Source organism: Fusarium oxysporum, chromosome II (assembly GCF_013085055.1).
Source record: "Fusarium oxysporum Fo47 chromosome II, complete sequence".
NCBI lineage: Eukaryota > Fungi > Ascomycota > Sordariomycetes > Hypocreales > Nectriaceae > Fusarium > Fusarium oxysporum.
This window is the reverse complement of record NC_072841.1, coordinates 5,142,625-5,170,559: the sequence shown is the minus strand read 5'-3', so window position 1 is coordinate 5,170,559 and position 27,935 is coordinate 5,142,625. Positions and strand designations below refer to the sequence as shown.

Below are 27,935 nucleotides of genomic sequence, written 5' to 3'. Positions count from 1 at the left end.
GGGGAAGGCTGAAGGCGCGCTGTGTCGGGAGCTCGAAGCCACTAGCACTAAGACTCAATATTCAGCACAGACATACACAACAGGGCCTCAGTCACAGCAGTTATACGTCAGACCATGGACCAACAAATCAAGAACGAGAAGCCTGCTCCGCTCAAGATTGTTATCTGCGGAGGAGGAATCGCTGGCTTTGCAGCAGCACTACTCTTACGTGAAGAACACGACGTTCTGGTCCTTGAGTCTTCATCATCCAACGAGGAGCTGGGTGCCGCCATCACGCTCTCCATCAATGCGACCCGACTTTTGAGAAGAAGTTTCGCGCGCGCAGGTTTCGACAAAGATCTCGCCCATTATGTCGAAGCTGAAAAGGTTGAGGAAAACCCTACCCCTTTCGCTGGTTACACTTGTGTAATTTACTAACGCCTCAAAGTTCCAAGAGCTCCATTGGAAGGACCTCTCAGTGCTCCTGGAATGGCCAATCAGGGCTGTTACCCAGAAGTATGGTGAGCCGTGGTGGTATTTCTCTCGCAAGGACGTCCACGCCGAACTTAAACGCGCTGCACTCTCCGCAGATGGCTTAGGAACGACACCTCGCTTAAAGACTGGCGCCCACGTCGAAAGAGTCGACTCGAAAACTGGTTCAGTCTTCCTCAAGTCCGGAGAATCCTACAAGGCTGACCTCATCATCGGCGCGGATGGGATTCGGTCTGCGAGTGGCAATTCAGTGTTTGGCAAGCTCGACACAACACCGGAGGGCCTGTCGGCATATCGCTGCATGATCCGGACAGAGGAGTTGAGGAAGAATCCTCAGACACAGGTTTTGACTGACAGTGCAAAAGTGCTCATGGTGATTGGTCCCGACAGAAGGATCGTTGTGTACCCTTGCTCGAGCTGGGACTGGATGAACTTTGTGTGCATCTATCCAGACACTAGCGACCGACGGCTTCAGTGGACTAGTGAAGTCGAGGTACAAGACATGGTGGAAAAGTTCAAGGGATTTCATCCTTCCATTGTTGCAGCCTTATCGATGGCTTCCAATGCGGGAGTCTGGCAGCTGCGGCAGCGCGTGCCTTTACCGACGCTGGTTAAGGATTGTTACGCGCTGGTAGGAGATGCAGCGCATGCAATGGGCCCACGTACGTCTGCTCTTTTCCCTGGAATCAATGCTTTCCATAGAGTCCTATATGAGCATCCAATAACGTTTCGCAGATCAAGGCCAAGGCGCCTGTCAAGCCATAGAGGACGCAGAAGCTCTTCGCATAGCCTTGAGTGGTGCCTCGAGTGACGATGTTGCATTGCGACTCAAGATATACGACGAGTTGCGCCTCCCGCGCATCACCAAGGTCATGAAGAATACGGAAGCAATGGCTCCGCGGGCCACAAACTCGAAGGAGGTCGAGTTCAAGACTACGCAGACATACAGTGAATACCACTGGGGCTATAAAGTGGCTGAAGAAGCGGTGGATCTCATGCGTGCGCATGGACTGGCCTTGAAGATCCTCAACGACGCGACTGGAGAGGTTGGATTTGAATGATGGTGTTTTGTAGTGAGATAACTATAGTAAATACCTAACATGGACTGATAACCTCTTTATAATATCTTTCTAATTCGCTGTTGCTGGAGGGGATGGATAATCATTTAAAATGAGTCATTATGGTTTAGCTGGTAACGATTTCTGTATCTGAACTTCAGAAGCAGTAAATACATGGGGTATTAGACTGCTTTGCGATAATCAAGGACCATGAGAATGCAGAGCCTTAACTGAGCCGTCGTGGCTTGTGAAAAATCTATGTGTATACTCCCATCAGTGAAGACTTCCTCCAAGGCCTTGCCACTATTATTCTCCTTAGTGCGGCATTTCTGCTTAGCCATCGCACCCAGGCCCGACGCCAATTAGCTTAGCACTAGCCAGGGTGCAAATGACTTGTCGGTAGGTGACCAACCGCTGCAGGGCCTTCCGTGTGGGCGGCAGGATTGCCGGCCAAGGTGGAGGTGCCCATCGGCTCCACTGGTGGACTATCCCGTCGATCCCGTGGTAGAAGTGTGTGAACTCCTACCAGTGCTGGAGTGACCTAGCGAGGAGCCCAGATCCTCCATCAGGCCGATCAGATTGCCTACTAAAAGCGGTGGGGCGTGGTCCGTACAGTGTAGGTTACCACGTAGAGTATCAGCCGCCAACTGCATAATTAACACGGGATCTGCAAGCGTACAGAAAGTCCCTTTCACTCCCGTGTACGCAGGATGGCTAAGACCCGGTGTACCATGCCCTAGTGTGCAGAATGCACGGGCGTCGTCGTTTTCCTCTCCGTCTAGCATAACTAGAGTCATGGAAGAGTTATCGGTTGAACCATTGCGATTGATTCCATCAGAGATCACGATCTCAGCCGGTGTAGGGCTTTGGTTGCCAAGTAAGCTGTAAGTCCAAAGGACAAGAGCAGCATGGTATGTCGCCACGGCATAAAAGTTCTGCAGAGTCGTAGGCGGAAAGTCACGAGCCCTTCTGAGAACCTGGCCAGCGTGCCATATTGCAACTCGAGCGGCCGATGATTGCCTCCACTCACTTACGATAGGCGCTACTCTCCTCGCCTCGCTTTCGCCTTCTTTGCCAGCAAACCGTTGTATATAAGCCATAGGAGCGTGAAGAGCCATCATGACGTATTCCAGAAGGAAGCTGATCTAGTGATGTGCGACGTGTCTCTCACAGTACATATGGATAGTCATCAGATCGTGGTACAGGTCGCGTTGTCGGCTCATACACCATGAATCCATTCGGCGTCTTTTAGCTTCGGGGGCTGCAAAGAGGAGAGCGAATTGTTGCTGAAGGTCCCATACCTGATTGGCAAGCGCATGGATAGTGGCAAAGCAACAGAGCTGTAGGTCAGCCTCGCCACTGCATGTTTCGAGGACTGTGACGTCGGCCAGAACCTCGGTGAGTAGGAGCCGCCGTGGTCCACTATTACACCGCAAGAAATCTTGTCTCCATTCTTTGGAGCCCTCTGCAAACCATAGGCTGGGCGGGTAAGGAACCGCCATGTTCAATTCGGCATAGCTAATCGTCGGTGCCTGGAAATAAGCCATCGATACCTGAGAGTCATGGATGAAAGCGCGAATTGCCAGGCGCTTTAGTGACTCCCTCATGGCCCAGGACTTCCACACAGTATCAAGCTCTTGAGCCCCCTGGTCGAGACCTCCCGCCAACTCTTGCTCAGGTGGTGAGGAGAAAGCGCCAGCTTGGAACAGCATGGTGTATCCTGGCTGCATGAAGCTGCATGCAATCTCAGTTTTCCGCTTGAGGCCGCTCCAGGCTCCGACTTCCAAGGCCCTCAAGTACGCCTGCAGGGCTTGCAGATCTCTCGTGGTGCTATTGTCACTCTCGTATAGCTGGGCCATTGCCGCACGAAGTATCTCGTGCATGACCAGTCCTGTCACCTGGATCCGACGCTCCGGGACGACGACTGCGCCAGCGGCAATGATTCCAAGAAGTAATTCCGGTCGCGCATGAAAACATGAAAATGTGCTTGGATGGATGCTCGGTACTAAAGACGCGCTCTCCTGGACGAAGAAGAACCGCACAAGGTCGTTCAGTAACTCGGCAGGTGGAAACGAGTGTATAGAAAAGTGGGAAATCTTCATCGCGGTTACTAACACCAGCAGATGGTCTCTGCATGCGTCGTCCAGCGTGCTACCCATCATTCGTCCTGTCGAGGCTTTCATCAAAAGGGTAGTTCTCTCTCTACTATTGCCTGCGCCAAGGTTGATAACGTCCTGGCCGTGGAAGGAGTGCTGGAACCTAGAGGGGTGCCATGATGTCCAGGCACAACGTTGGTATGCTTCTGACCGGATCCTGAATAACGAACCAAGATACCGATTGCTAGTTGATGTCGAGTCTGCATTGTCGTTGGCTTTATCATGAGCAGCTACTCCGGTATCACAACTGGCCATGTCACCGGATGTGGGCACCTTTAGGTCCAAGAGTCCAGAATCGAACCATGAAAAGTCCACGTCCTCAAACATGGATGAAAATGTGCAGGTATCTCCAATAGTAGCGCTCTGTGCCTCGATATTTATATCATTTGAACCCATTCCCTGGTTTTCATTCCCCATTACCACTTCTTGTTGATCCAAGGTTCTGGAGTCTTGACTGGCTTCTGATGAGCTGCTCTGCCTCTCTTGAGACCTCCCATCGAGGTGGATCAAGCCAGGACTGAAATCTGGCAACCTGCATTCTATACACTTCGCCCGACACCGTATACAAGGCTTCAAGTCACTGCACTTTGCTTTCGCCTGTACACAAGCATTGCAGGCTTGGGAAGCACGATCTATCCGCCTTGACCCATGGGGTCTATCCAGGGCTCGAGCATGAGCCGACTCATGTCGCTGGAGCAAGTCCGCGCGATTGAATCCCTTTGGGCAGAGGCGACAGCGAAATTGGCGGTGGTTCTGGTGGGATTGGACATGTCGCCGAAGGTGGTCGGGTCTTTCATAAGACTTGCTGCACACGAGACAGACGTGTTTGTCGCTCTGGTGGGACATTTAACCTGCTGGTTGTGGACAGAGAATTTGACTAAGGACGAAATCAGGTTCCGGCGGACCCTTTTGAGTTTTATAGCCTGTCTATTTACCTTAGTCTACTGGAATAGTGAGTGTGGGGATGTGGGCTCCCGAAGTGCGGGGGAGAGTCTAAGTACGAGGTAACTACGGACACAGCTAGTCAAAATAACTGCTTAGTGACAAATACAATATTAATGAGACTAGGGGAGCTTTCATAGAATATAAACTATTTAAGCAATGAAAAGATTTTATTATCATTGTTAAACCAAGTAAGTAACCTTGTCTCTTCCAGGCAATTTCTACCACTAATGCGTTTTGGCAATTTAAGACATACTTAGATAGCAAAAGACGGAGCATGGTCTAGCAAGTATCCAAGGTTGACGATGAAGAATGAAACCCCAGTCGATGTCCCAATCATGACAGTGAAACCGGAAAACTCGACGCAGAAGTGACTACCAAAACGGGCTTCTGGACGGAATGCTGGAGGAAGCCAAAATATCTTGTTGTTATTCCATAAGATCTAAGCCCCATCATCACTGAGGCCTAGCCCGACTCGGTCGCATTGATCACGACTTTTTATGGAACTCTCGTCGACTCGTATATAACCCATATTGGTAGAGACTAAATTGAGTTCGGTATTGAAGTTGACACGTACGGGAGAGCAATACAAATCCAGTTCCGCAATCGCCCCAGTTCGTAAGTTGCCTACTGTCCAGGTATCGAACCGCTCGTCGCCCTGCTTCCATGCACATCCCTTAAGATCTCAGTCGACAATAACTTCAAACACGGCATGCTTAAAGTCGAATTCGTGCATGGTCTTCTGGGTCTTGATATCAATAATTTCGAGTCAATCTTGACAACGGGCAGCCTTGTCTGTTGTGTGTACGACGAGTAAATTGGATTCCATGAAAATATCCACAGTTTGAAAAATCATCATTGGAGATCTATGCTTCTGACCGACTCCCAAATGACGGACCAAGAGACAGATTCTCGACATCAGACTTACCGTCAACTAACGTAACCACAAGCATAGTTTATATAGATCACAAAAGAAAAACACGGATTTATTTCTATTACATTGCAGTACTAACAGAAACAAGCACCTCTCTGGCGGCGCAATTAGTTCCTTTCATATGGTACCGCAAAGCTAGGATCAAACTCATCATAAACAATGCCGGTGCCCCATGTGAAGTGAGCTTCAATCATCCCCTCTTGGGCAACAAAGGGAGGCGGGCCATCGCCGTAAATGTATTCTTGAACCTCTCTGTCAAGGCATACGTAGCGGCCCTCGTCGAATTGATTGAGGAGCATGGAAATGCTGACCTTGATCCTTTGGCTAGCTGGTCGATGTCTCCATCCTAATTTGTCTCGAATATCAGCTAACATCGTAGCATGGTTTCCGTGGCCCTCGACCAAGGAGAGAAAGCTGAGGTTGACTGATTTTAGTGTTGATGGGAGCTTGCCGAGAAAAGAAATAAGATCCTCCTGGAGGACTTGCATCCCGGAAAGTCCAAAGTGTCGTAGTTTTCCGTTTGAGAAAGTGTCCACGGGAAAGATATCAAAGAGTGATAAAGAATCTTCCATAGTGCAAAACCAAGAAGTCAAATCGTAGTTGGTCTGCAAGGCAACTTCCTCCAGGTCGGTTGCTTTGGCGAGGAGGCTGGATATTCTGCCGTTTCTATAGATACCCCAATCTTCAGCATCAAAGCCTTCGCGGTATCCAGTTGCTAGGGAGAGGACAAGGCGTTTAAAGCCTGGCCGCGCAACAATCGTGCAGAGACTATCATACTCTGTATTTGGCTTGTCGAAGAGAGTGTAATCGACACCGGTGGGGAGTTTGTGATTATCCACAACTAGCTCAGAGATTTGAAGCTTCTCTGCATGATCAGCTAGAATCTTTGAAACTATGCAGAATCCGCGCCACTGTCTCCTCTCGTCGTCATTTTCCCATCCTTCTGGGCAATCCTCAGGGCTGCCATGTCCAAGTCTCTCGTCAGATGGCCAGGTGCGAGCAATGGGATATACAAACCCAGATGGAAATGCTCGGATCATTGGTGTTTCATAAAGTGGCATAAAAAGAAACCCGTGTGCAGCTGGTGTAACGGTGGCCTTGGTGAGTTGTGGGAACTGTTGCACGGCGTACCGAAAAGCTTCTTCATCTGCGCTGGATGACAACACCTCCCTTTGCTGATGAAGGAGGTCTATATAATGTGCCAGTGCGTCCCGAGAGGGCATTAGGTTATCTACCTGCTTCTGCACTTCGTTGTCGCCCTGGTATTTATTCTTGTCCTGCAATCTGCTCTCGGTTAAAAAGATGCTGTCTTTACATAGACGAACGAAATCCCTCGAGATCCATTCTTTGTCCTCGTTAGCGGCATAGTCATCAGGATCGTTCTCATCCCCGCTATAGCCACAAGGGCCATAGCCGTCTGTAATAGGAATCTTCATCAACACGGAGTCGTCCCATATGATCTCTTTCACGCGATGACGGAAAACATCGTGGTTAGCGACTGCGAGCAACACCTCGATATTGCGTGGATTAGCAGAGATAAAAACGCGGTCGAATCTTAGAGGCGACGTGTCTCCCAAGGCTCGACAAGTCAGACGTAAGCTCTTGATGTCGCGATTGCAAAGTAGAGCGCAGATAGCACCAAGCAGCTCGGTTGGTAATGCTTGGAGTGCAGGTGAGGGACTTGCATCGTCGGACAAGTTCATGGTTGCAATTGAAAATAAGCGAAGGTGTAAATGGTAAATTCTCGGCGAGGCCAAAGTAGGGATAGAGAAGATTTTATAGAGGAGGTTCCTTGTTTGCCCAGTCAAATGATATTATGATGTCACAAACTTTGAGTGGTAGGAAAAATGAACAGAGCCTACCTACTTTGGGGGGTCCTCCATGTTTTATACATGGCGCTGACTAATTGCGAGGCTGTCAGTTGCAGTTGAGACTTGTGGCTGACAGTTTATCACCACATTGAACTTAGCGAGGCTGTCAGGGGCTAATCTTAGTGGGTAGTGACATAAGCTTTCAGCCAAAAATCTCAAATACAAATAAGCTACAGGGGTGAGAGATCAAGTGAAGAGTTGTTGTGGTAAGGTTCAGAGTTAAAAAGAGGCCTCAGCCCCGATACACAAAAGTAAAGACCACATACCTATTAGAGACTGTAATCAGAGTATCTGGCTTTTTAGCTAAAAATAAGAAAATAGGCACGAGGGCAATGAGTATATTGCCTATATGTGTTAACATATATACTGTCTGTTAGAGTTTGGGTAGTACCCAGGAATAAGTTCAGTTAAAGAAAGCTTAACTAAATAAGTCACAAATGGTTTAGATACACATGTGAAGACCTGATATATTAAGCTTGAGTTTTAAAGAGGCTTCAGCCCCAACACACAAAGGCAAAGAACACATGTCAACACATATGGGCGACGTACTGATTGCCCTCTGTGATAAGGTTGATGTTTAAAGAGGATATATCAACACATATAGGCAATATACTCGCTGCCCTCACTGATGCCTAAGATCTAGCTTTTGTCTGAAAAAGCTAGATGTCCTGATGACGGTCTCCAACAGGTATAATAAGAGCCTGCCTGGTGAAGAGTTGTATATAGCTGGTCATGTAAAGGTAACAGGCCATCCAAATTTCACTGTTTTCTGACTGAATCCTTTACTTTTCTCTTTGTATTATCCTTGTCTCTTTGACGAAATCTGTTCTATCCGTCTAGTAACTTCTCGTCATGGGTCATTCAAAGAAGATGGCTGTATCACTCTTTACGTGTGCACTACTTATTCCCTCTCTTTTCACACCCTATGTCACTGCATCCTATTCCCACCACCACGAACGCCGCAATCAAACTCATCAAGAGATTGGCAATGAAGGAGTGCAAGTAAATTCAACAGGGAACATGTCGGAAGGGATCCATGTCCCAGTAGCACTTACTCCTCATTCAACTTCCAGTGCTTCTACTCAGGGCCTTGGTGATTATAGCAGGCTATCTGCTTTAACCGCTGCCACAGGCGGAACACCCGCGGGACAGTCGGACGGCCGCGATTTCGACCTGCTCGATCTCACGAGGCTCTTCCCCGAGGGGCACATCCCCTCAGATACTTCTGATCTGCAGTATGGCCTCATTACCTTTGGAGGCGGCTCCGATTCTGGCGCGGTAGAACCTGCTAGCTCGGGATCCGGTTTTCTTCTCGCTGTTGGGGAGCCTCATGGACTTACCCAACTTCAGAAGAGAGATGGCCGACCGGATCCTTTTGTTTTCCTTGACTGCCCTGCTGGCGTACTCGACCAACCCGTCAACCAAACTCAGAAAGCTAGAGTCGTCTGCACAAGTCAGGATGTCGATGGCTGCTTTAGGGTGATGGAGCGTGGAGTTGAAGGCACTTTGGTAGAGATGCCAGAGGAGTGTGCACCAAATTCCTTTGCTCGAGCAATCTCACTAGAGGTTGCTGAAGGTAATCCTCTTTCCACTTATTCGCCCTTTGGTCGGTAACCCTTGACTGACATCTATCCTTCAAAGACCAGACTATGCCAGACCACCTGGCCAAGCTACATACCCCCACCTCCCCGATATACGAGTTCTCCTTTGACTTTAACAAACACGAGCGGCGAGCCGATGCGAAAGTAGCCATACGAATGGATATAACAAACGTCAAAGGATACTGGGACGGTCTTGTCGACTCTCCTCGTGTTCAAAAGCGTGATGTCGAGCGTAGATATCTTTCGTCTCTCAACCTTGATTGGAAGAAAACTTTACAAAAAGGAGACAAATTCCAATATGGTTCTGGTGAATACGCACTAAAAGTCAAAAAGGACTTAGGTACGGCGGTCTTTTGGCAAGCCGCCGAGAACTGTCCTGTAGGTGATAAGCTCTATGGTGAAGGTATCGCAGCTTTTATGGAGGGCAAAGTCGATGCCAGGCTACACTATGCTGCTACAGTCATTGTGAGTATTCTACATGTTCTCTCCATTCCGACTTCGATCTTGCTGATACGGTGCTGTAGGCAACCTCAACCAAAGGCTCTTCGAGAGTTGACGTCAAGGAAGCCACTGGCTTCATCAAAGTCACTGGCCAGACGGATTTGACCTTTGGAGTTGGCGGAATGGGTCGTCTCGACATCAGTATGGCCGGAAAGGGCAATCCTGCCAAGAGCGAGGAATACTATGAAGCCTTTCAAAGACAGACGATTAATGCAGGGTCTCTGTGGGGCTTCATGAGACTCACTCCCTTCATCTCTCGGCAAACGTCTTTGGCCACGTCTCACATGGATGAGTCCCCATCCACCGTAGCTAATCACGCGGCGACCTTAAACGGACGTCTGACTACACGAGTCAAGACTGACTTGGGCTACTTTCCCGCCGTGTTTCCCCACATTGTATCTCCAGACGAGATGGACAGTCTTAGAAGGGACCACAAGAAAACCGAGATGGAGAGTTTTAACGACGACATTCTTTATGGAGACGGAGGCGAGAAAGGGAGCACCATACAAATCGGACATAATCTCGTTTTTGGGCTCAGCCTGGACTTTGGCATATTCCCCGATGTACAGGGTCAGCAACCAACTCGCGAGTCCAGCGCTGCATTTGTGAGTTTCCCAGAATCCATTTCCCCTCTATAGCATCTGTGTACTAAGTTGCAACTGCTATAGTTACTTGTTACCAGCGAGACATATGCCAGTTGGGATATCCCACCAGCCGAGAACGACCAAGTCTGCCCTCATGCATCAGCCTCGTAAGTAGATTTTGCTCCCGACCACGCGCACTATATAGTATGAACTGACAGAATCTAGGAGTTTACTTAGACAAGGGGTTGTTGGCAAGTAAGTACAATCCGATGCTGAAAGTGACTTTCAGGACACCACGCTAACGGATAAACAAGAAACCTTCTTGGCTGGAAAGATGGCAATGGGTCGGCTTTACTTTTCGTTGACAAAGTAAGTCACAATGGGCGGACATGAGCATCTCACTCTAACTGACATATTTAGGAAGCTCCTTATCACGAACCCTGCTACTCGACCAAGAGTAAGCGAGCAGCCGTGGAATTCCCTTCACCAGGAAACCAGTCTGCTGCCACATCGACTAACAAATACGATAAGAGGGGGTTATATAACCCCGAAGATACCTTCGGTTACATGCAACTCAGACCCAACAATGCACTTCGCCACGGCGCCAACCTCTTTGTTCAACAAAGAGTCGATCGAAATCTCGGCAAGATCAACTGCGATAACGGACGATGCGAGTCTTGTCTTGATGTGAAAGAGCCAAGAAACTGCTGCGGCTGTGTTTGCATGCAATGCAAGTGGGGACCTCGTGGCGATATGCCACCATGTGAAAAGTGCACCGATGAGGGAGTGAAGGGTGAAGTGGAATGGCCAGGTCCCCACGTGAAAAGGGATCGAATCGGTGGCAACGACGTTCCCGAGGGTGGAGCTCATGATCACAAGAACGATTTAAACACTCGTGCAAGTCTCATCTATCCTGCCTGGAAGGGTGTCTCTGTTTGTGGCAAGCGGTACAAACACATCAGAAAACAGGATTCGCCTCAATACAGGTTTCCACAGTTCCCCAAGGACGTGACAAAGGTATGGGACGGGGCCGATGGTGGTGCTTACGACTCTATTTCCCGCTACTGGGGAAATAGCTCGGCGGACTGTACCGACTGGAGTATCGGGCGTAAACCTACACGCGACCAGACCCATATCGGCAACGGCGTCTTCGTTCCATCAGCGTATCAGAGTAAGTTTATCGCTTAAACCTATTTTATTAACGCGACTGCTAACATGTGGTGCCTTTCTCAAGCGGAGCATGTTTACGAGGGCCAGAACCTGGGTCAATTCTTTACTGAGTGGCTCACTCATGGCCAAATTAAAAGGCAAAAACCATATCCAGGAATTACAACAAGCAAAGTTGACTGTGGCTGGATCAAGAAGTGGATCATGGCCGTCGATGGCGTCAACTTTCCATGGACCAATCCTTCAAAGCCAGGGCAGTATTACTCCTTATTCGGCACACTCTACACGGAGCTCGGCAACAACCATCACCAGGACCGCCTCGCAATTTTACAGGAGAGATTAAACCGCAAGAAGGAGAATGTGAGCACCTCTCTATCATGTGACTCGAAAGCACAGCACTAACAATACTAGGTCTTCGACCTCTCCAACTCTTTCTCCCCAGGGAGATACCTAGGCCTGAGTACCGACGAGCAGTGGATGACAGTCAAGGAAATAGGTAAGCAGTATTCCAGCTTTCATCTCCGCACTTGATACTTATCAAGCTTTTTCTCGCAGGCCTGACTTTCGCGTACATAAACGACGATACCATCTGGGGCATGTGGTGCGATACTTTCAAGGGTGTGTACGACCGGCTGGATCGCTTTGACAAATGGTACACGGGCGTCAAAAGCCCCAATGATCCAGATGTCACACTAGCTGAGGAATGGGGTAAGTATAACCGCATAGTCCTCGACTCCGCTGTCAGGATCTACCGCGCAGGTTGGGACTGGACATACAATAATCGACGGTGAGTTTATCTACCCCTGGTGAGATTATATATGCTAATCATAGCCCTACTATCAGAACCAACAATATGGCTTCTTCGTGGACGGCTGAAGAGGCAAAGTGGCGTAACATACGCGCTAAGAATAGCAACACGGGCGTCTTTCACCTGAAAAAGCTTTGCCCAAACCTTCCCCCCACAACTATCGTTTAGCAAATGGTAACGTGGAGACCTTGCGCTGTGTAATGCTGTAAGTATAAAATATTGTGCTAAGGTAGTCTAGAATCTCAATTTACAGTGTTGGATAAAACTCCATGTCACTTTCGTTTATATGACATGAAACCCACAGAGAATATTGAGGCTGAGAGCGACTCGGTCAGACTGATCAAATCGCTTTTTGTTCTCCTGCAAATTGTTGATTCGCAGAGTGCCAATACGAGTCGACACCAGAGCAAGGCCAATATCAAAGCTGATTCGTATGAGCCTGCAGTGTAATCTCGTACGTACAGCCTTCCTAGTTAAGGTATTCTCTATTGTCTATACATATTGAGAACCCTACTTTTCTCCCTAAGCACACATCTCAATCTCTTGGTCATAGTAAACCAGAAACATAAGGCGACTATTTAGAGAAATACTAATATCCTATCTATTTTATGTCTTATTATAAGAAAAGCAGGAAATAATAGATATTTAATTTACTATAATTATAATAAAGTATCTTAATAATTAAGCTAATTTTATATCTTATTAGTTAATTTATTAATATTTATTAATATTTAAAAAGTTCTTTATAAGTAATATAATATATTTAATACATCAACGCATCGACACAGAGACTAAGGGAGCGTTTGCTGACGGAGTAGCCGTCACGGGAGACTTTGAAAGTTTCTTCGTCTTGGACTTTTCTGGTGCATTTGCCGCGCTCGATAGTCCCGAGGAAGGATGTATCAGGGCTTCAAGCTGGAGAAACAGCGACACACGTAGAGTCGCGGGCGAGTGATGGGGAGAAATCCTCAACCCAACATACGGTTCCGAACCGCAAATTGTTTCCGAGTGCTCGAGATACACTTCACGCAGTTGACCTGATGCACCTAAATGAAGTAGGCCAAAATGATGTGAATAGTTTTTAAAAGCACAATATTAGGGGCATGGCGAAATCTGAGGCGTCAGCGTAGTGCTTAGAGGTATTTCGACCTCCCCCATAAGCTCTGCCGTGTCTCCACGCCAAAATCGCAATTTCGTATCAACTTTGACGAGAACCCACATCTTGTTGGAAGATGTAGATACTGAAATTGGGGCATGAGTACTTGTAAGTTTCGGAGTCGAGATTTCTCGGATACACTCCACAGTATTCAAGCGCTAGACTTTTATGTTGCAATCACATGATAAGGACACCATATGCGTGCTATCCATGGAAAATGACGTTGCCATTATTTTGGTTTTATGTCCTTCCAAGAGTTGCTGATGTTGATCCCAGTCCTTTGGTGGACTTCGAAGCTGCGATATCCATAAAGGTTTGCTTTTGGTGAAGATATGGTACAGTAGACTGCTAGATGGGATGGTGCAGCGGAGTGATGAATAGAGCAGTAAGGGGAACTCGTCGACGATTGTAAAGTTCATGCGAAGAAAACGGCGAATATCCGTGAGTAGCTCTTGTAAGGTAGTGTGATTGCCTTCCCTGCCATATAGTTAGCTTCAATCAAAACATGGTTTGTATATTTGTATCTTTGCAATGTCTTAAATCTTTGTTAACATATTGTAAAAGGCTGAGAGAAGTCCTATGAGGCTGAGATGTTTCAAAAGAAAATGTGGTAGATGGCCTTCTAGGAACTGCCATATCGCTGCAGAGCTAATGTAGGATTTTGAGGCTTTTCCGAGGTGCTGAACTTAGTAACAGCATGAATGTTGTAGTTTAGTCGGGATTCGACAATCTATGTGGGTTATTGGGACCACTGATCGACGGGTTCCAGGCGCCACGATGTTGCAAATGTCTTCCTTGAGGGAGGAGTTCCAAGACTTGAAAGCAACTAGCTGCTATTTCTCTATTTGCTTTTTTCTTATTGATCCAAAACCTGTTGGCTCCTACCTTCTCTAGGTCTAGCACAAAGTCTCGCAATGAGAGGTGTATAAGAGTTATAGGGGTATCGCCTGTCTTTGGGTGATTTAAGACTGGGTGAAGCATGTCTAACCTGTCGTGGATCATGTCCTCGATTATGTCTATGACTTTGGCCAGGGCAGGTATAGTAAACGGTGTTGAGTCCCAAGCGTTGTCCCACGCTGGACTCGGCGGGAGGATGCAGTTTCGCGTCTCCCTTTGATAAGACACTGAGGGCTTCCGTAATCTTTAGTGCAAAGTCTCGGGATGCCTTGAGCTTGGCATCTTGAGAGCCTTCGATGAGTGTCTTCACCTTCTTTGCTGTATTGTATAGTGTCTCAACCTCTTATTGTAGCTCCGCTATATCGGCTTTGGCATTTGTGACATCCTGGCCGTGATGAGAACAGACCTGTAAAATCTTGACAGAAATTTCCACCACTGCGATGACGTTGGCAGCTATTCCCAGTACCTCCTTTGCTACGGCATAACATGTGGATTGAGAGTTTGAAGAAGGGAAAATAAAGTGACAATGTGGAAGTGCGGCTGAATGCACTAAACGAATAGGGATTTGAGAAGCCGTGCCTTAGGTTGCTGCCCAAGGCTGACTGCAGTGTTTGCACAGGTAGGCTATGCACAGAGATAAACCAATTAACTCAAGTGTGGCTTGAAACCGGTCTAGAGACTCCAGCACACTGCCCGTCATACTTCACTACGTATAAAGCTCTTCTTCAGCTAGATGTAGGTTAACCTAAATAGATTTTAAATAATGACAGATCTATTGCCTAGAGAGATATCAAAATAGTTTAGGAAAACTAGATAATTTAGCTAGATGCCTGATGCATTTTACCAAGGTTTGGATAGTACATAGACAGGATGGAACATTAGCCTCTGCCCAGTCGCAGCGCTCCTTTACACTCCGCCTCACATGATTGGCAGCCTGCAGGTAATATTGGCTCACAAGGCCTCACAAGACCTGGCAAACCCCGCACCATGCATTGTGAGTTATTCTGACTAGATCACGTCAAAGATAGACAAAATATAAAATCGAGACATAATTTGAGGGAGCTGAAAAACAAAACTTGGTGACTCAACCTGCGTCAAGTTGTAATATTTGACGATTTTAGTTCCCAGCGACTCTCTTCAGTTGCGATCCTTGAGTAGGTGACGAGACCAGGAGGCCTCCTACGTAAGCAAACACCACATCAAAAGGGCGCTTCTTCCCCCGCTCACCCCATTGCTAATTATATTGCATAGATCAAGGTGAACTGCGACTATAAAGAAGAATTAGAACAACAATGAATAACGTCACGTTCAAACACAAGGCATTGGATGATCCTGCTGAGAACATTCGACTGGTACAAGTCAAAGCCCTGCAGACTGCTTTACCTCTGCAGTTATGTCTCAGCACCCATTTAGTCGCTAACAACTTGCGCTATTTTGCTGTCTCATACACATGGGGCGACGGCTGCTTGACTGAAGAACTGCTCATCAACGGTCGCCCGATGATGGTGACGAAAAACTGCTATTATGCTCTGACCCAGATCAACAGTCGATATCCATCTGATCAGAACTCCCAAGAACCTGCCTACATATGGATTGATTCAATATGTATAAATCAGGATGACAATGACGAAAAAGGTTATCAAGTTGCAATGATGGGCGATATCTATTCCAAGGCAACCAAGGTCCTGGCGTGTATAGGCTCACATGCCGATAACAGCCAGATGCTCCGCACCGTTTTGGATGAGATCAAAGTCCTTAAACCACGGGTTTATGCAGACCGGGAGGTCCTTCGACCTGGAATGTGGAGTGACTACGGTGAAGGGCGGAGCAAGGTACGGAGAATTCAAAAGTTCTTGCGCTCCTATCCACCAGGCTCGCCGATGTTTCAACACAAATTCGGTGTTCAATTTCGTAAGGCATGTCTGGAGTTTGCGAATCGGAGCTACTGGAGCAGGGTCTGGGTTATCCAAGAGTTTACTGCACCAAGCCGAAGTGGCAACGATCTCGAGATCCTTTGTGGCTGCGACACCTTCTCAAAGCCTGAACTCAACCTGTGCTACTATATTGCTTTATGTATCAGCATGGAAGGAGGCAAGCACGATGTCGAAGATATAGGCCTGCTACGTGGTAGCCTTTCAACTCCAGCACACTGCTTTCAAACTCTGATGCGGTTCAATGCTCTGGATCCCGTGCCGCTTGGCAGCATCCTACTCTATATCAGAGACTTGTTCCACTGTACGAAGCCGGAGGACAAGGTATATGGATTGCTTTCCCTGGTCAAATGGCCTGATGACATGGCACCTATTCAACCAGTCTACAAGCCTTCCACTGTAATGGATCTGGCGGAGCTGTTGATCAGTGTTACGGACGAATTACCCAACAATATCCAGGAAATTCTACGGGCACTTAATATTTACCATGACCACTATCTTCTAAGGTCTTTGGTTGAAACAAGGACTCGACATCCGTCTGAACTGAGTAGCCGTCACGGGAAATACTCTCCGCGGGCTTCACAAAAGAGGCCTTGTGTTTTACCAATTTCTCTAAACAATGTAGGCCAATTATCAGCGTCTCTTCGCCTTATACCTCAGAATCGGCTAGGATTCGACGGGGTGACCGCAGACCACATCCAGAGAGCTAACCGGAGTTTTGACACAGCGCAGCCTTTATTCGCCGGCTCTGATGTTGCAGCTTTACTTTGTGGTGCAGCCCAGCAAGAAGACGTAATAATCCAGATCCAACCTTTAACAAAATCACTCCTCGTGCTCAGACCGAATGAGCACGTTAGTCAGTACGATGTAGTTAGTCAGGGTCTGTTAGTCTCCAGGTACGGATTTCCGGAAGACCTACCTCTAAGCGTGGGTGCTTTGGAAGATATGCTTGAAAGACTCGAGACCGAGAAAATGCCCGAGTCAAATCTGTTTGATCCAAAACAGTACAAAGAATCGTTGAAAATGCAGCTAGAGGAGGCTCGCCAACCTGGACAAGGGGATCTGAGATGTTTAGTCGAGTTTAGAGCTGAACCGATTGAGTGGTTAATTTTGGTAGGCCAAGATCTTGCAAAGAATGCACAATGGGATACAGAAAGAGTTTTAGAGAGATTATATACTAAGATAAACATGGAAGCTACTATGGTTTAAATAGGTTATAACTTAATAGTATTATAAAACGAGCTTATAAAACTATCTTATAAAGCTAGTTTCTTCCTCTTAGGGCTAATGTTAAAAACCCTTTAGTCTTAGAAATGCGCCTCTTAGAGGGATTGAAGCTCTTTGCTTGCGACATTGTATCGATATGTTTTCTGACAAGGTTTGGTAAAGGTGATCCTAGTGACCCACTGCTACCATATTTGTGTAAGGTTGGAGATGGCCCAGGACGCAATTAAGATAATGGCAAGGAAGCTCAGTTAAGAGTTAAGAGAGGATTAACTAATATTTCTATATTTATCTGGTTCGTTGTTATGTATGAATTGAGGTAGAGTTGCAAGGCGGTAAGATATATAACTATCTGCAAAGACTGTAGGTTAACGAACTAATCAAGATGTGGGGCCATCGTAATCAGCCATGTTGATATTATTATAAGTAACATAATTAGAAATAACAACCAGATGAGCAGGCAATCAAACTAAAATTATCTGTGGTAATAGGTACAATACAACACACGAGAACGAAGCACAGCGAGGGCGGGGATCTTTGTGAGGTGACAAATAATACAGTAGTATTTGGTTCCGTCGTGTTGATGCGATCTGACCGCAGATGAACAGTAAATAGTATCAAACACTCAGGTCTCGTGCTCCAGTCTAACAGAAAGTCCCAGTAATTGGCCGCCGGCATCAGTAAATAAGACGATCTGTGCATTGGTGTTGTAGATCTTCAAAAGCCGCACACTCCTGACCGTGTCGACAGCAGAATGAAACACGATATCTATGCCAAGGCAATAAATGTTATGGCGTGTATAGGCTCGCATATAAATAGCGGCTAAATGTTCTAGATTGTTTGACATAATATAAAAATGCTATATATATACAGGTAAAAGAATATTTACTAAAAAGAATGTAAATAAATATAAGTTATATATTTGAATTCTTGCAGAGGTCAAAATGCATTAACATCGATGAATCAGTAGTTATAAACCCAGATTCTGCTTGTTGAACGGATATTAGACCTTCTGGGCCAGAATCATTTACCTTCGTGGCATAATCAGGATTGCTTAGAATCTTTTCAAAAGTTTGAAGAGCCTCCCGAGAAAGAGGATTCCCCATGCCAAGGCCACTTATCTCTGATTTTGATAAAAAGCATGCGAGCTCACAGTAATGCCATTGAGGTATAAGATAAGAATCCCTCTTTGTAGTCGTGACAGCGAAAACAATCATTTCCGTCCCTCCTCGTGTCATGGTAAACTCAACAATGGTGGCTCCGGCGAAGCCTACATTCGTTTGAGTCATTGTTCTAAGCCAGTTGGGGCCAGGTACCTGGAAATGTTCCATAGGGCATATCACGAGTGTGCTGTCATCCTGGGAGAACCGGATTGACGGAAAGGTTTGAATTTTACTAAATTCAGATCTGTCAGAGTTGTGGCCGAAAGATAGCAATGCACCGGCTCTACATTGAGCTTGGCTAGTGAGCCATGGCGGCCTCGTGCTCTCTAAGTCGGCATGTCGTGCTGGAATGAACATGTCTGTAAGTCGTGAACCATGATAGACCATTGAAGGGGTTAGGGGAATGGGGACGTCTGGGTAGGAGGCTCGCGTGAAGACGCCAGTACGAGCTTCTTTTCGCAAAGCTATTCCAACAATTCCCCTCCCTCCCAGCGTAACATTGAGAAGAGCAATGTACGAGGACCAGCATCGAATCAGAGGAAGCCGAATAGAGAGACCCGAGTTAGCAATAGCGTAAGGAGATGGCTTGACATCGACCTTATGACGTTGATAAGGCGAAGCTTCTAGAAAGCTATGTGGTCTAGGGGCAAGAAGACTGCCCTGGTTCTCGCTCATGGCCCATGACCAGCAGAAGAGTGAGTGATCGTCTGAAGTTTTCAGAATCTCCTCTTGGAGTCGCAAGAAGGCTCTGGGCCCTTCACCGTATACTAGAGGCATGTGGATACCAAATATGCCCAACATGCAGTACGCCATGTCCTCAATCCTTGTTGTTTCGCGGCGGGACAACCAGGACATTCTTTCAGCTATCGACGCTTCATGGCACACCGGGCTTCGAACTTCTGACCAGTTTTCTTGGGTGGCAGTCGCAGTCTTTGGATCAGAGCTTAAGTACCTAATACCTATGCCTGTAGCCTCGGCAATGTCGCGCACAAGAGTAGATCTGGTCCCAATACGTGACCAGTCAGCTGCATAGAAGACCACGCAATCAGGAGCGAGGAGCTCTTGAAGTGTCCATCCCCTCTTGAACCAGCGACTCTGCCGGAACTCCTTCGCATAAGATATCGGCTTGAATGTCGGAACATCTGAAAGATAGGCGTAACAAATATCGGCCTTGGAGTACCAGGCGAACATGGAGTTGATAGCTTCTGTAAGCTCAGCTGAGCTGGATTTATCGATGCAGTTGGTATCAACCCATATATACGAGTAGTCATCATTTCTGGCTTGCTCACAGGCCTCAATGATCTTGGTGAATCCCGACTTCTGGATCACCGAAGTTGGGTCTGCCCAGTCCTGGAATGTAACCTCCTCTTGCCCCCAAGTATGTGAAAGAATTGCATACTTTGGAACTTTGCTTCCGTAGAACTCCTCGAAAGCTCTGGTGCGGGTGTTGATGAGTCTCATTGTGTTGTTAAGGGATAGTCAAGTAAGCTTTGAGCGGAGGGAAGCGATGCAGTACGAATTAAGAAGTAGCTCTGGACGGATGGGGCGTGTTGCGGGGTCATCGTTGTTCCTATATGACGAAGTATTGCATATCGGCTACAAGAGATAGTAGATACTCAGTATGCAATCAAGAATGTGATTATGCTTAAATGACTATAAGAGCTAAAACCACTTTACAGAACATAATATCAAGACAAAGGAAAAGAATTATATTTAGTTAGAGACAAGGGAGATCAGCTATTATAGATGCTGTTTTCGATGTCCCTCTTATAAATTGCCAACACTTTCGCCGCCTGTTTCACGTGAGACGCATTCATAACCTCCTTTTCATAGGATGCAAATTTCTCTGCTGTCCGAAGCATGGTCTGAATCTCTCTACGAGACAAATACATATTCGAATAGTCATCAGGCAGTATATCTGCGAAATTGTCGTCTCCGAAATTGTTCGAGACCTTGTGATCATTATTGGATCGGAATGCGCCAATGGTCTTTCCCAACGGCAACGTTCCCAATCGGGTGAGGCGCAAGAGAGAGACTAACTGGCCTCGGTCTCGGAGGGCGCTTTGATATAGATCACCTGCTCATTATTTAGTCAAAGAAGACCAACTTGTACAGACTCCGTAAAACATGTAACTCACTCGTCCCTTCCATCGTAAAGACCACTATACCAGAGTAGTTGTCTATTGCTTCAAGAATGATCGAGGCAATTGAATTACCCGACAAGGTTTGATTTTGTCCCTGACCCAAGAAAATATCACAATCATCCAAAAGAATAACTTATACGCATTAGCGGAAACTAAACTCGGTGTCTGAAAGGGTCTGAATTGGAAATGTACCTGCATTCCAGATATCACCAAGATAGAACGCCTCTTTGATGTTATTCTCAACTTGATTAAGCTCTATACCGATTTCATATGGCGTTAATCGATACAATGGCTTCCTTGCCAATTCGACGAGAGCCTCCGCTGCGAATGTCTTGCCAGTTCCTGCGGTACCACAAAGTAGAATCAATCTACCCCGGTCTCGGCTTGCTAAGGCATCTATAGATGCCTTGTTTTCGGGTAGAAGCGCCCTTAGAATGTTCTTCTCACTCTCTGGAAGGACCAGCATATCAAACATATCCTCGTTCCAGACTATATCAGCCGCGTATTCTATAACAAGCTTTCCTAGAGAGGTGCTGTCAGCGTAGCCTTTGTGTTAGTCATATTTGGAGGCACCAACGCCACTTCTTGTCGTGGAATCCGAAGCCATATGTTGTCGGTGGTAGTAGAAGGGTAAAGCTGCCGGTAGGAGGTGAATCTGACTCGGTGGCTTCCAATGGTAGGTACTCGTCAACATGCTCAGTGACCGCGTTCTCAATGGTGTTTAATCTGTGAAAACGACGATAGGTTTCGATGTCAACCATATAACGACCATTTCCCTACACAGTAGAGTAAGTACATGATCAGTATAATAATTGGGTCTCAATTACCATGCGATAATCGAGAACCTGGCTTGGGGCAGTGTAAAGAACTAATCTTGGTTTTCGAAGCTGCCAGAAAAGCTCCCCACGCTTTCTAAGGCGATACTCAAGTTGTTGGTCAAATCTTAGTGGAAAGATACCGAGGGACTTTATTGGGACCTTGTCTACCTCCGCGGCATGCTTTGGCCAGCATATGGTGACAATCCTTTTGAATTTTGCAAAACGGCCGTTGAATTTCCACATTTCGCATTCTAACCTTATCGGATTCGAACCAGGGAGAGGAGGATATTTTGAAACCATGGCGATGTGATTGCCCTCCTCAACAGTTACTATTATCTCTCTCGGCCCAAATAGCTTGTGAAAATGTTTTCTGCTTACAAGCCCATCACCAAGAAAAAGCTTCTCGGCTTCTTGATAGTCGGGGCTAAATTCCTTGTCCAGGTACTCAAGAAGGAGATTGATGTCTTTGCTTTGACGCTCTGGTAAGTGGGGAACGTGGTCGCGCAGCAGATTCCGAGTGTGATAGAAATGAAGGTATGGTGCCATCATGTTTTGTTCTCGTTTCCAGCCCAGTAACAATGACTCGTCCACAGAGTCTTGTTTAGTGTCTGCTTCTTTGACTGCTTCTATTGCGTTGTTCAAATGCGTCGATACAATTTCCATATACTCTCCTTCTGCTACAGCATTATCAGCATCGAGACATAACTGAGAACTCAGATCAGGTGGCGCAGAGTTCACTGATGCCTCCCGTAAGGCCTCGAATACTGTGTTATGGTAATCGAGACAGTTGTAGGTGCGGTGTATAATGAAAGAAATATTAGGATCCTTTCTGGCAAGCAGCTGGGAATTCTCATCCGGAATTCGACCCCTGAGTGGGCTTGCTTTGTTGTCGCCGACAAACAGACGTGGAACGTCGAGAAATGACGAAATAGCAGGATGGCGAGAATGGACTGGTGTTGATCCAGGGCATTCCACCCGATGGATGACTATATACCGAGGCATTAGAGCGCTGGGCTGGGTCGACATAGCCTCAGTGCTACTAGTGAAGTTACCAACGTTATTTCCCGCCATATCGACGTTTAAAAAAGTTGCAGTGTTCGTTATTGCGAAGCGAGACTTGAAACCATCGGAGGTAATCAGGCACTTGAAGGCAACAAATCACAATGCGCCACGTCAGGACAAAGAGGGGGATCCTTGGACCTGATATATGGTTTATTTGTTAAGTTAAATATGCAATACACAGATAGCTATTTCTTTTATAAAATATAATTAAAAAGGAGATTATTATAGTTTTAAGTTAAAGATAAATTAAAATATTATTCATTTCTTTAAATTAAATAATTCTTATAACTTTAGTATTATAAACCAGTAGTTATAGCTCTACTTTTCTCCTGTAATTAACTCAAAGCTTACCTACATGTGATGTTTGAGCTGGATGAGCTTTAATTTGGTAGGAGCCAATTACATACAAATCGTACCAAGACTAGTCTCTGTTACATCGATGTAATTTACCTGGAGTTAGGCGATCTTTGAATAATACAGTACTTTGGCCCTTTTATCAGGTCTTCAACACAGTCTCCTCTAGAGCCTCACCATTCTTAGTTATACGTTTCTCTGAACTAACCGTGACAAACGCAACCCGGCAGGTAATTTGGCTTCGGTTAATTCACATGTGATTTACACCTTGTTGAACAGTTATGTCCCCTCTCTGGTAACTTTCTCTTCTCCGCTGTCAAGGGCGAGAACAATGTCTCCGCTCATGGCTACGCAGTAGTCCATAATGAGCTTGCGATGCATAGGCGTCTGAGTGCCAGGCACAAAATCAGTAGCGCAGAAGGTAACACCTCCTGGAGGGCATCCAGGAAGATCATCGCTAATAGACGGCGAGGCATGGCTGTTATTGGCAGGGACGGCATCTCTTCTGTCGAAGGTTGCGAACCCCATTTGTCCAGGGCCGAACGGTCTGAACATAGGGACGGCATCATCGTGGATGAAGACAGACAGGTCGTTATCCGAATGGACAGTTCGGACAAGACGCGGGGCTGGGAGGTCATAAAGAACCCTTTTTGAATCCATTGTTGGCTTGAGGTTGTTTAAGTATAAAGTTTGGGGAGCTTGGGAATGATAGTGTGATGACTCAATGGTATAGGATCGAAATCAACATATGGGAGCGATGCATAATATTTATACATTTGGGTACACCACCTTGGTTAGTTCCCCTTGCGGATAAGCAGGTTAGCAAGGTAGGGTAGGTTGGGTGTGATATGACTTCACAATAAGCAGATAAATAGCTGAACCAAAATGGTAGCCTAGTGCAGTTAGCGGGTTGCGGCGTCCTTAAGTCCGGTCAGGCTCACAGTACACTCCGGGCCGAGACTTTGGCGCCCTAAGAGTATATATACGGCGGTCGTTATGCAGGTTGCCAGTAAACAAGAACCAGAGTTAATAGTACGTTAATACTTCAAATCATGGCTTTCATACGAAAAGTCAGCTTCTTGAGCAGAGACATCCAAATTTCAGTATAGCTAGCTGATTATTGATCGTGCAAAGGAGCCTAAGGAACTCGTTGTCCTGGAGTGGACCGGAGCTTGTTTCATTTATGCAGATGTATCTTTGTACATAGCCATCAAGTTGTTGCTGGGATTCAAGGTTTCGCATTAAATAGGATTCTTAGAGTACTTTCTCTTTTTACCTTTAGTGCCATGCCTGTTTTAATGTTTTCCGATTGAAAAGGTACTTTGATAGGGAGGTTGTTGTAATATTCTAAAAGACGTGTAATAATAATACTTAGAATCTTTACGTGGCAAACTGATGGTAATAATATTTTAAAGGTTTTGTGTGATTCCAGGTTGAATTCTCTCCAATATAGCCATTAGTTCCTTATGCACGCGTGCCTGGGTCTCTGCACCCTCCTTACTTCTAACAAAGGTGCTTGGTTCTCTAACTCTGCACTCGCTCATGTATTTTCCGTGGCTTTCTTCTCCAGCAGCAGCACTATGCACAAGTGTTCGCGAACCTTCTTCTGTCTTGCGTGCAACGAGTGCTTTGGCGATGGAAAGAAGGTAGCGAGGCAATCCCTTGATTTCAGATCAGTTTCTATTGGATCTAGAGCATAGCTTTAACTGTACCTTGACGTCTTTGTCCAGCTCTGACTCGCATAACCCGGGATGCACATTGTTCAAAATTATTGGCTGAGCGCTATGAGAGCCTTCCTTCATTGCCGCAGAAATTGAACGGACAAGCATTACCACGAGTAGTTTCGACACATTATACCGATCATTGAGCCTTTCTGGTCTGTTCTCGTTCAAAGCATCAAAGATTGAAGGTTCAAATCTTTCTCGGAATTTCGCCTATACGTTGTCAGATCTGAAACAGCGGAAATATTTCCTTCAAGGGGGCGGTCAAGCAAAAGCAGCAACCCACATTGTAATGAACAGCAGAGCTAGTAATGACTAGCCTTGAAGCTTGTCTGGTCTTTTCATACGACTTTCGAAGGATTGGAAACAGATTTAGTGCTAGAAGGAATGTTCCGATGACATTGACTTTGATGGTGATTTCGGTTCCCTCACTCTCTTCGTACGTATTCCTCAAAATGCCAGCATTTTCCACCACGACATCGATCCTTTCGAGTGAATTGCACCTTGAGGCGAAGGACTTGATTGAGTCATAATTGTCCATTTCCAGTTGCCATACCTGGACAACGTTCTTTCGCTTCGTGGACGCCTCAATAGATGCTTTTGCTGCTTCGCCTTTTTCTAGCGACCTGACTGCGAGAATGACAACTTCTGCATCAAGTCGTACAAAATGCCTGGCAGCTTCTAATCCTAAGCCAGTGTTGGACCCTGTAATAATGATGGTCTGGCCTTGGAATGAGGTGGTTGGGACAGCAATGCGTTCCAATTGTCCGCGGAAGGCATCCATGGCTGTGGTTTCGGATGCTTGAATGATAGTAAATGGGAATAGGAAGAGAAGAAAAAGAAGCACTCTGAGGGCGCAAGTTGATCTCACGCTACAAATTACTTATCTTTATATATTTAAAAAACAACAACTGAAATGCTAAGTAACCCGAACCACCGAATTAGTATACTATAGGGTTCGGGGACTAAACTAGTTAGCCATGGTCGCCGCAGCCTGTTTTGATTTCTAAATACCAGCGCCCGCAAAACGCCGGACTGAAGACATAAGAAGCCCGGACTCAAGCCTCAGATGAAAATTCACGATTTGCTGGGCGAGAAGATGAGACGGAGCTCATCTGTGTATTATTATGTAACGGTGTTTAGTCCTGCAATAGAGATGCAAGACTAGCCCTTCCTGGCAAACATTCTGGTCTCCCTCTGCCGACACGGGATGATATTTGCTCCGTCGGGATAACTAATGCATAGTCCCGTCTTGATAGTCTTCTATTCAGGGACTGGGCTATTAGTGGTAGGGAGACTGTGGGGACCGGCGCGGCCGTGCGCGTTTTGGCCAATTTACGCCATATGGACCTTGAGTTAGACCCATTACATACATATATATATTATAGAACCTCTTAGTGTAATAGCATATATGTTATTGCCCGTGAAACTCCTGTTATCATTCAAACGCCTATGAAATCCTGCACCTAATTATTATCCTATTCTAGATAACTGTCACGATGTCTGACGACGTGGCTGTACTCGCAAAACCTCTCACATTGAAATGTGGTTTGGTTTTGCCAAATCGATTAGTCAAGGCTGCCATGGCTGAGGCTATGGCGAAGGATGGACTGCCAGACAAAGCGTTTCGCCGACCTTATCAGGCATGGGCCAAAGGTGGATGGGCCATGGTGATCTCAGGTTCTTACTATTCCTCTTTTCATTCAGACTTCTTCAGATAGTTAACTAGTTGCAGGCAACGTACAGATCGATCACAAGTACTTGGGCCAGCCCGGAGATACATGTGTCAGCGAATCTTTCGAATACACCAAGATGCTGGAGGCGTGGGAATCGTGGGCTACAGAGTGCAACTCTCATGGAACACCTACCATAGTGCAAATCAACCACCCCGGAAGGCAATCGCCAATGGGGGCTGGTAAGCGCGGCATGTTCGAAAAGAACCTCGCGCCAAGTGCGGTACCCTTAGAATTCGGCAGCGGCATAGTAGCCCGTACTATTAGCCATCTGGTCTTTGGCACGCCCCGTGAGATGACCAGTGAAGACATCCGCAACGTTGTGCAGCAATTTGCCAACGCTGCTCGTCTTGCCGCTGATGCCGGCTTTGCTGGAGTCGAGATCCATGCAGCCCACGGTTATTTGTTATCTCAGTTCCTATCGACCCATTCTAACAAGCGAACGGATGAGTACGGTGGTTCAGCTGTGAAACGGGCAAAGATCGTCACTGATGTTATCAATGCTGTCCGGAGTGTTGTGCCAGCAAACTTCTGTGTCGGCCTGAAACTCAACTCGGTGGACCATCAGTCAGAGGCAGAACTAAGAGGCTGTGTCGAGCAGCTACAGTCGATCACCAAGGCAGGTATCGATTTCCTTGAGATCAGTGGTGGTAGTTATGAAGATAGACAGGTGAGCTTACTCGTGGAATTCGGACTATCTGGAATCTTGCTAATATTACCTCTAGTTGATCGGCGAAGCTTTTAAATCGTGCACTCGAACCAAAGAACGCGAAGCCTTCTTCCTAGATTTCGCTGAGGTTATTCGACGTGAATTTCCCAGTCTTCCGTTAATCGTTACAGGGGGTTTCCGCACGCGAAAGGGCATGAGTACGGCAATTGCAGACGGGGCATGTGATCTCATTGGGTTGGCTAGACCAGCAGTGTTGAATCCTTCTCTGCCCAAGGAGTTATTGTTCAACCCGGAGAAAGAAGAGGTCAATCTCGCATCGAGTATGCCAAGCATATCGGTGCCATGGTTCATACGATTACTTGGCGTTCGGGTGCTTGGTGCCGGCACAGAAACAGTATGTTGTATGCGAACCGACTCCCAGTATGATACTAATGTTATATAGGCTTGGTATGGTGCTCGTCTTCGAGAAATTGGATCGAGCTAGGTAGCAGACTTGTAATCGGCTTTTCCCCTTCCTTAACTGGTTAGCTCGGAGCGTCGGGCTTATTTATCTTTCCATATGCCTTACAGATCTAGAGTTTCCTAATACAGCACGGGTGGATGCAAGAAATGCTTAGCTAGGCTGCATATGGCACTTATATGCACTACTACATTATTTTCCGAATGAAGTACAGGCTTCTGAGTGTGATGTTCTCTGTGATATCAGAGAGACGGGATTGATTACTGAGCTCTGACTTTATCGAAGACGCGACCTACCACATTGCTATCCTAATTCAGGTAAGATTTACGGAATAGATTACTCAGCGGTATCGGGATGTTATGCTCGGCCGTTTAGGTTAACGCTTCTCTCCGTAAATTACGGCAATATTCCGCAATCTGGAAGTCGCGGAATAATGCTCAAACTATCTGGCCAATAAGAAGCATATAAGATGACGGATAGCCGCCCAAACGTCTTCATGGACTCCCACT

General features: G+C 46.6%; 10 protein-coding genes across 10 annotated transcripts; 4 read left to right on the top strand and 6 right to left on the bottom strand.

Moving 5' to 3' along the window:
- Positions 1-114: 114 nt before the first annotated feature.
- On the top strand, positions 115-1,532 carry FOBCDRAFT_270153 (uncharacterized protein; the record flags this gene model as incomplete). The annotated part of the gene is made up of 3 exons (XM_059611442.1): positions 115-405; positions 428-1,133; positions 1,207-1,532. The coding sequence occupies 3 exons, from the start codon at positions 115-117 to the stop codon at positions 1,530-1,532; spliced, it is 1,323 nt and encodes a 440-aa protein (XP_059464280.1).
- Positions 1,533-2,014: 482 nt separating this feature from the next.
- FOBCDRAFT_197766 (uncharacterized protein) lies at positions 2,015-4,012 on the bottom strand (the record flags this gene model as incomplete). Its single annotated transcript, XM_054703526.2, has 3 exons — positions 2,015-2,506; positions 2,564-2,674; positions 2,831-4,012. 3 exons carry the CDS (start codon positions 4,010-4,012, stop codon positions 2,015-2,017), a joined length of 1,785 nt encoding a protein of 594 aa, XP_054559501.2.
- Positions 4,013-5,668: 1,656 nt separating this feature from the next.
- Positions 5,669-7,264, bottom strand: FOBCDRAFT_197765 (uncharacterized protein; the record flags this gene model as incomplete). The annotated part of the gene is made up of 1 exon (XM_054703525.1): positions 5,669-7,264. The coding sequence occupies one exon, from the start codon at positions 7,262-7,264 to the stop codon at positions 5,669-5,671; it is 1,596 nt and encodes a 531-aa protein (XP_054559500.1).
- Positions 7,265-8,284: 1,020 nt separating this feature from the next.
- Positions 8,285-12,220, top strand: FOBCDRAFT_237395 (uncharacterized protein; the record flags this gene model as incomplete). Its single annotated transcript, XM_059610138.1, has 12 exons — positions 8,285-8,434; positions 8,585-9,008; positions 9,074-9,498; positions 9,558-10,139; positions 10,203-10,285; positions 10,344-10,373; positions 10,433-10,487; positions 10,539-11,289; positions 11,353-11,645; positions 11,697-11,781; positions 11,841-12,044; positions 12,078-12,220. The coding sequence occupies 12 exons, from the start codon at positions 8,285-8,287 to the stop codon at positions 12,218-12,220; spliced, it is 3,225 nt and encodes a 1,074-aa protein (XP_059464279.1).
- A 3,218-nt stretch (positions 12,221-15,438) lies between these two features.
- On the top strand, positions 15,439-17,286 carry FOBCDRAFT_270148 (heterokaryon incompatibility protein-domain-containing protein; the record flags this gene model as incomplete). The annotated part of the gene is made up of 1 exon (XM_031174926.2): positions 15,439-17,286. One exon carries the CDS (start codon positions 15,439-15,441, stop codon positions 17,284-17,286), a length of 1,848 nt encoding a protein of 615 aa, XP_031051711.2.
- A 1,476-nt stretch (positions 17,287-18,762) lies between these two features.
- Positions 18,763-19,925, bottom strand: FOBCDRAFT_237393 (heterokaryon incompatibility protein-domain-containing protein; the record flags this gene model as incomplete). The annotated part of the gene is made up of 2 exons (XM_059610137.1): positions 18,763-18,808; positions 18,982-19,925. 2 exons carry the CDS (start codon positions 19,923-19,925, stop codon positions 18,763-18,765), a joined length of 990 nt encoding a protein of 329 aa, XP_059466845.1.
- A 272-nt stretch (positions 19,926-20,197) lies between these two features.
- On the bottom strand, positions 20,198-22,497 carry FOBCDRAFT_197761 (uncharacterized protein; the record flags this gene model as incomplete). Its single annotated transcript, XM_059608886.1, has 5 exons — positions 20,198-20,541; positions 20,603-20,626; positions 20,801-21,130; positions 21,186-21,384; positions 21,436-22,497. 5 exons carry the CDS (start codon positions 22,495-22,497, stop codon positions 20,198-20,200), a joined length of 1,959 nt encoding a protein of 652 aa, XP_059466844.1.
- Positions 22,498-23,121: 624 nt separating this feature from the next.
- On the bottom strand, positions 23,122-23,502 carry FOBCDRAFT_270145 (uncharacterized protein; the record flags this gene model as incomplete). Its single annotated transcript, XM_031174922.2, has 1 exon — positions 23,122-23,502. One exon carries the CDS (start codon positions 23,500-23,502, stop codon positions 23,122-23,124), a length of 381 nt encoding a protein of 126 aa, XP_031051707.2.
- Positions 23,503-24,251: 749 nt separating this feature from the next.
- On the bottom strand, positions 24,252-25,347 carry FOBCDRAFT_270144 (uncharacterized protein; the record flags this gene model as incomplete). Its single annotated transcript, XM_031174921.2, has 3 exons — positions 24,252-24,503; positions 24,555-24,776; positions 24,850-25,347. The coding sequence occupies 3 exons, from the start codon at positions 25,345-25,347 to the stop codon at positions 24,252-24,254; spliced, it is 972 nt and encodes a 323-aa protein (XP_031051706.2).
- Positions 25,348-26,062: 715 nt separating this feature from the next.
- Positions 26,063-27,450, top strand: FOBCDRAFT_237391 (uncharacterized protein; the record flags this gene model as incomplete). Its single annotated transcript, XM_031174920.2, has 4 exons — positions 26,063-26,243; positions 26,299-26,966; positions 27,022-27,360; positions 27,409-27,450. 4 exons carry the CDS (start codon positions 26,063-26,065, stop codon positions 27,448-27,450), a joined length of 1,230 nt encoding a protein of 409 aa, XP_031051705.2.
- Between the last annotated feature and the right edge of the window lie 485 nt (positions 27,451-27,935).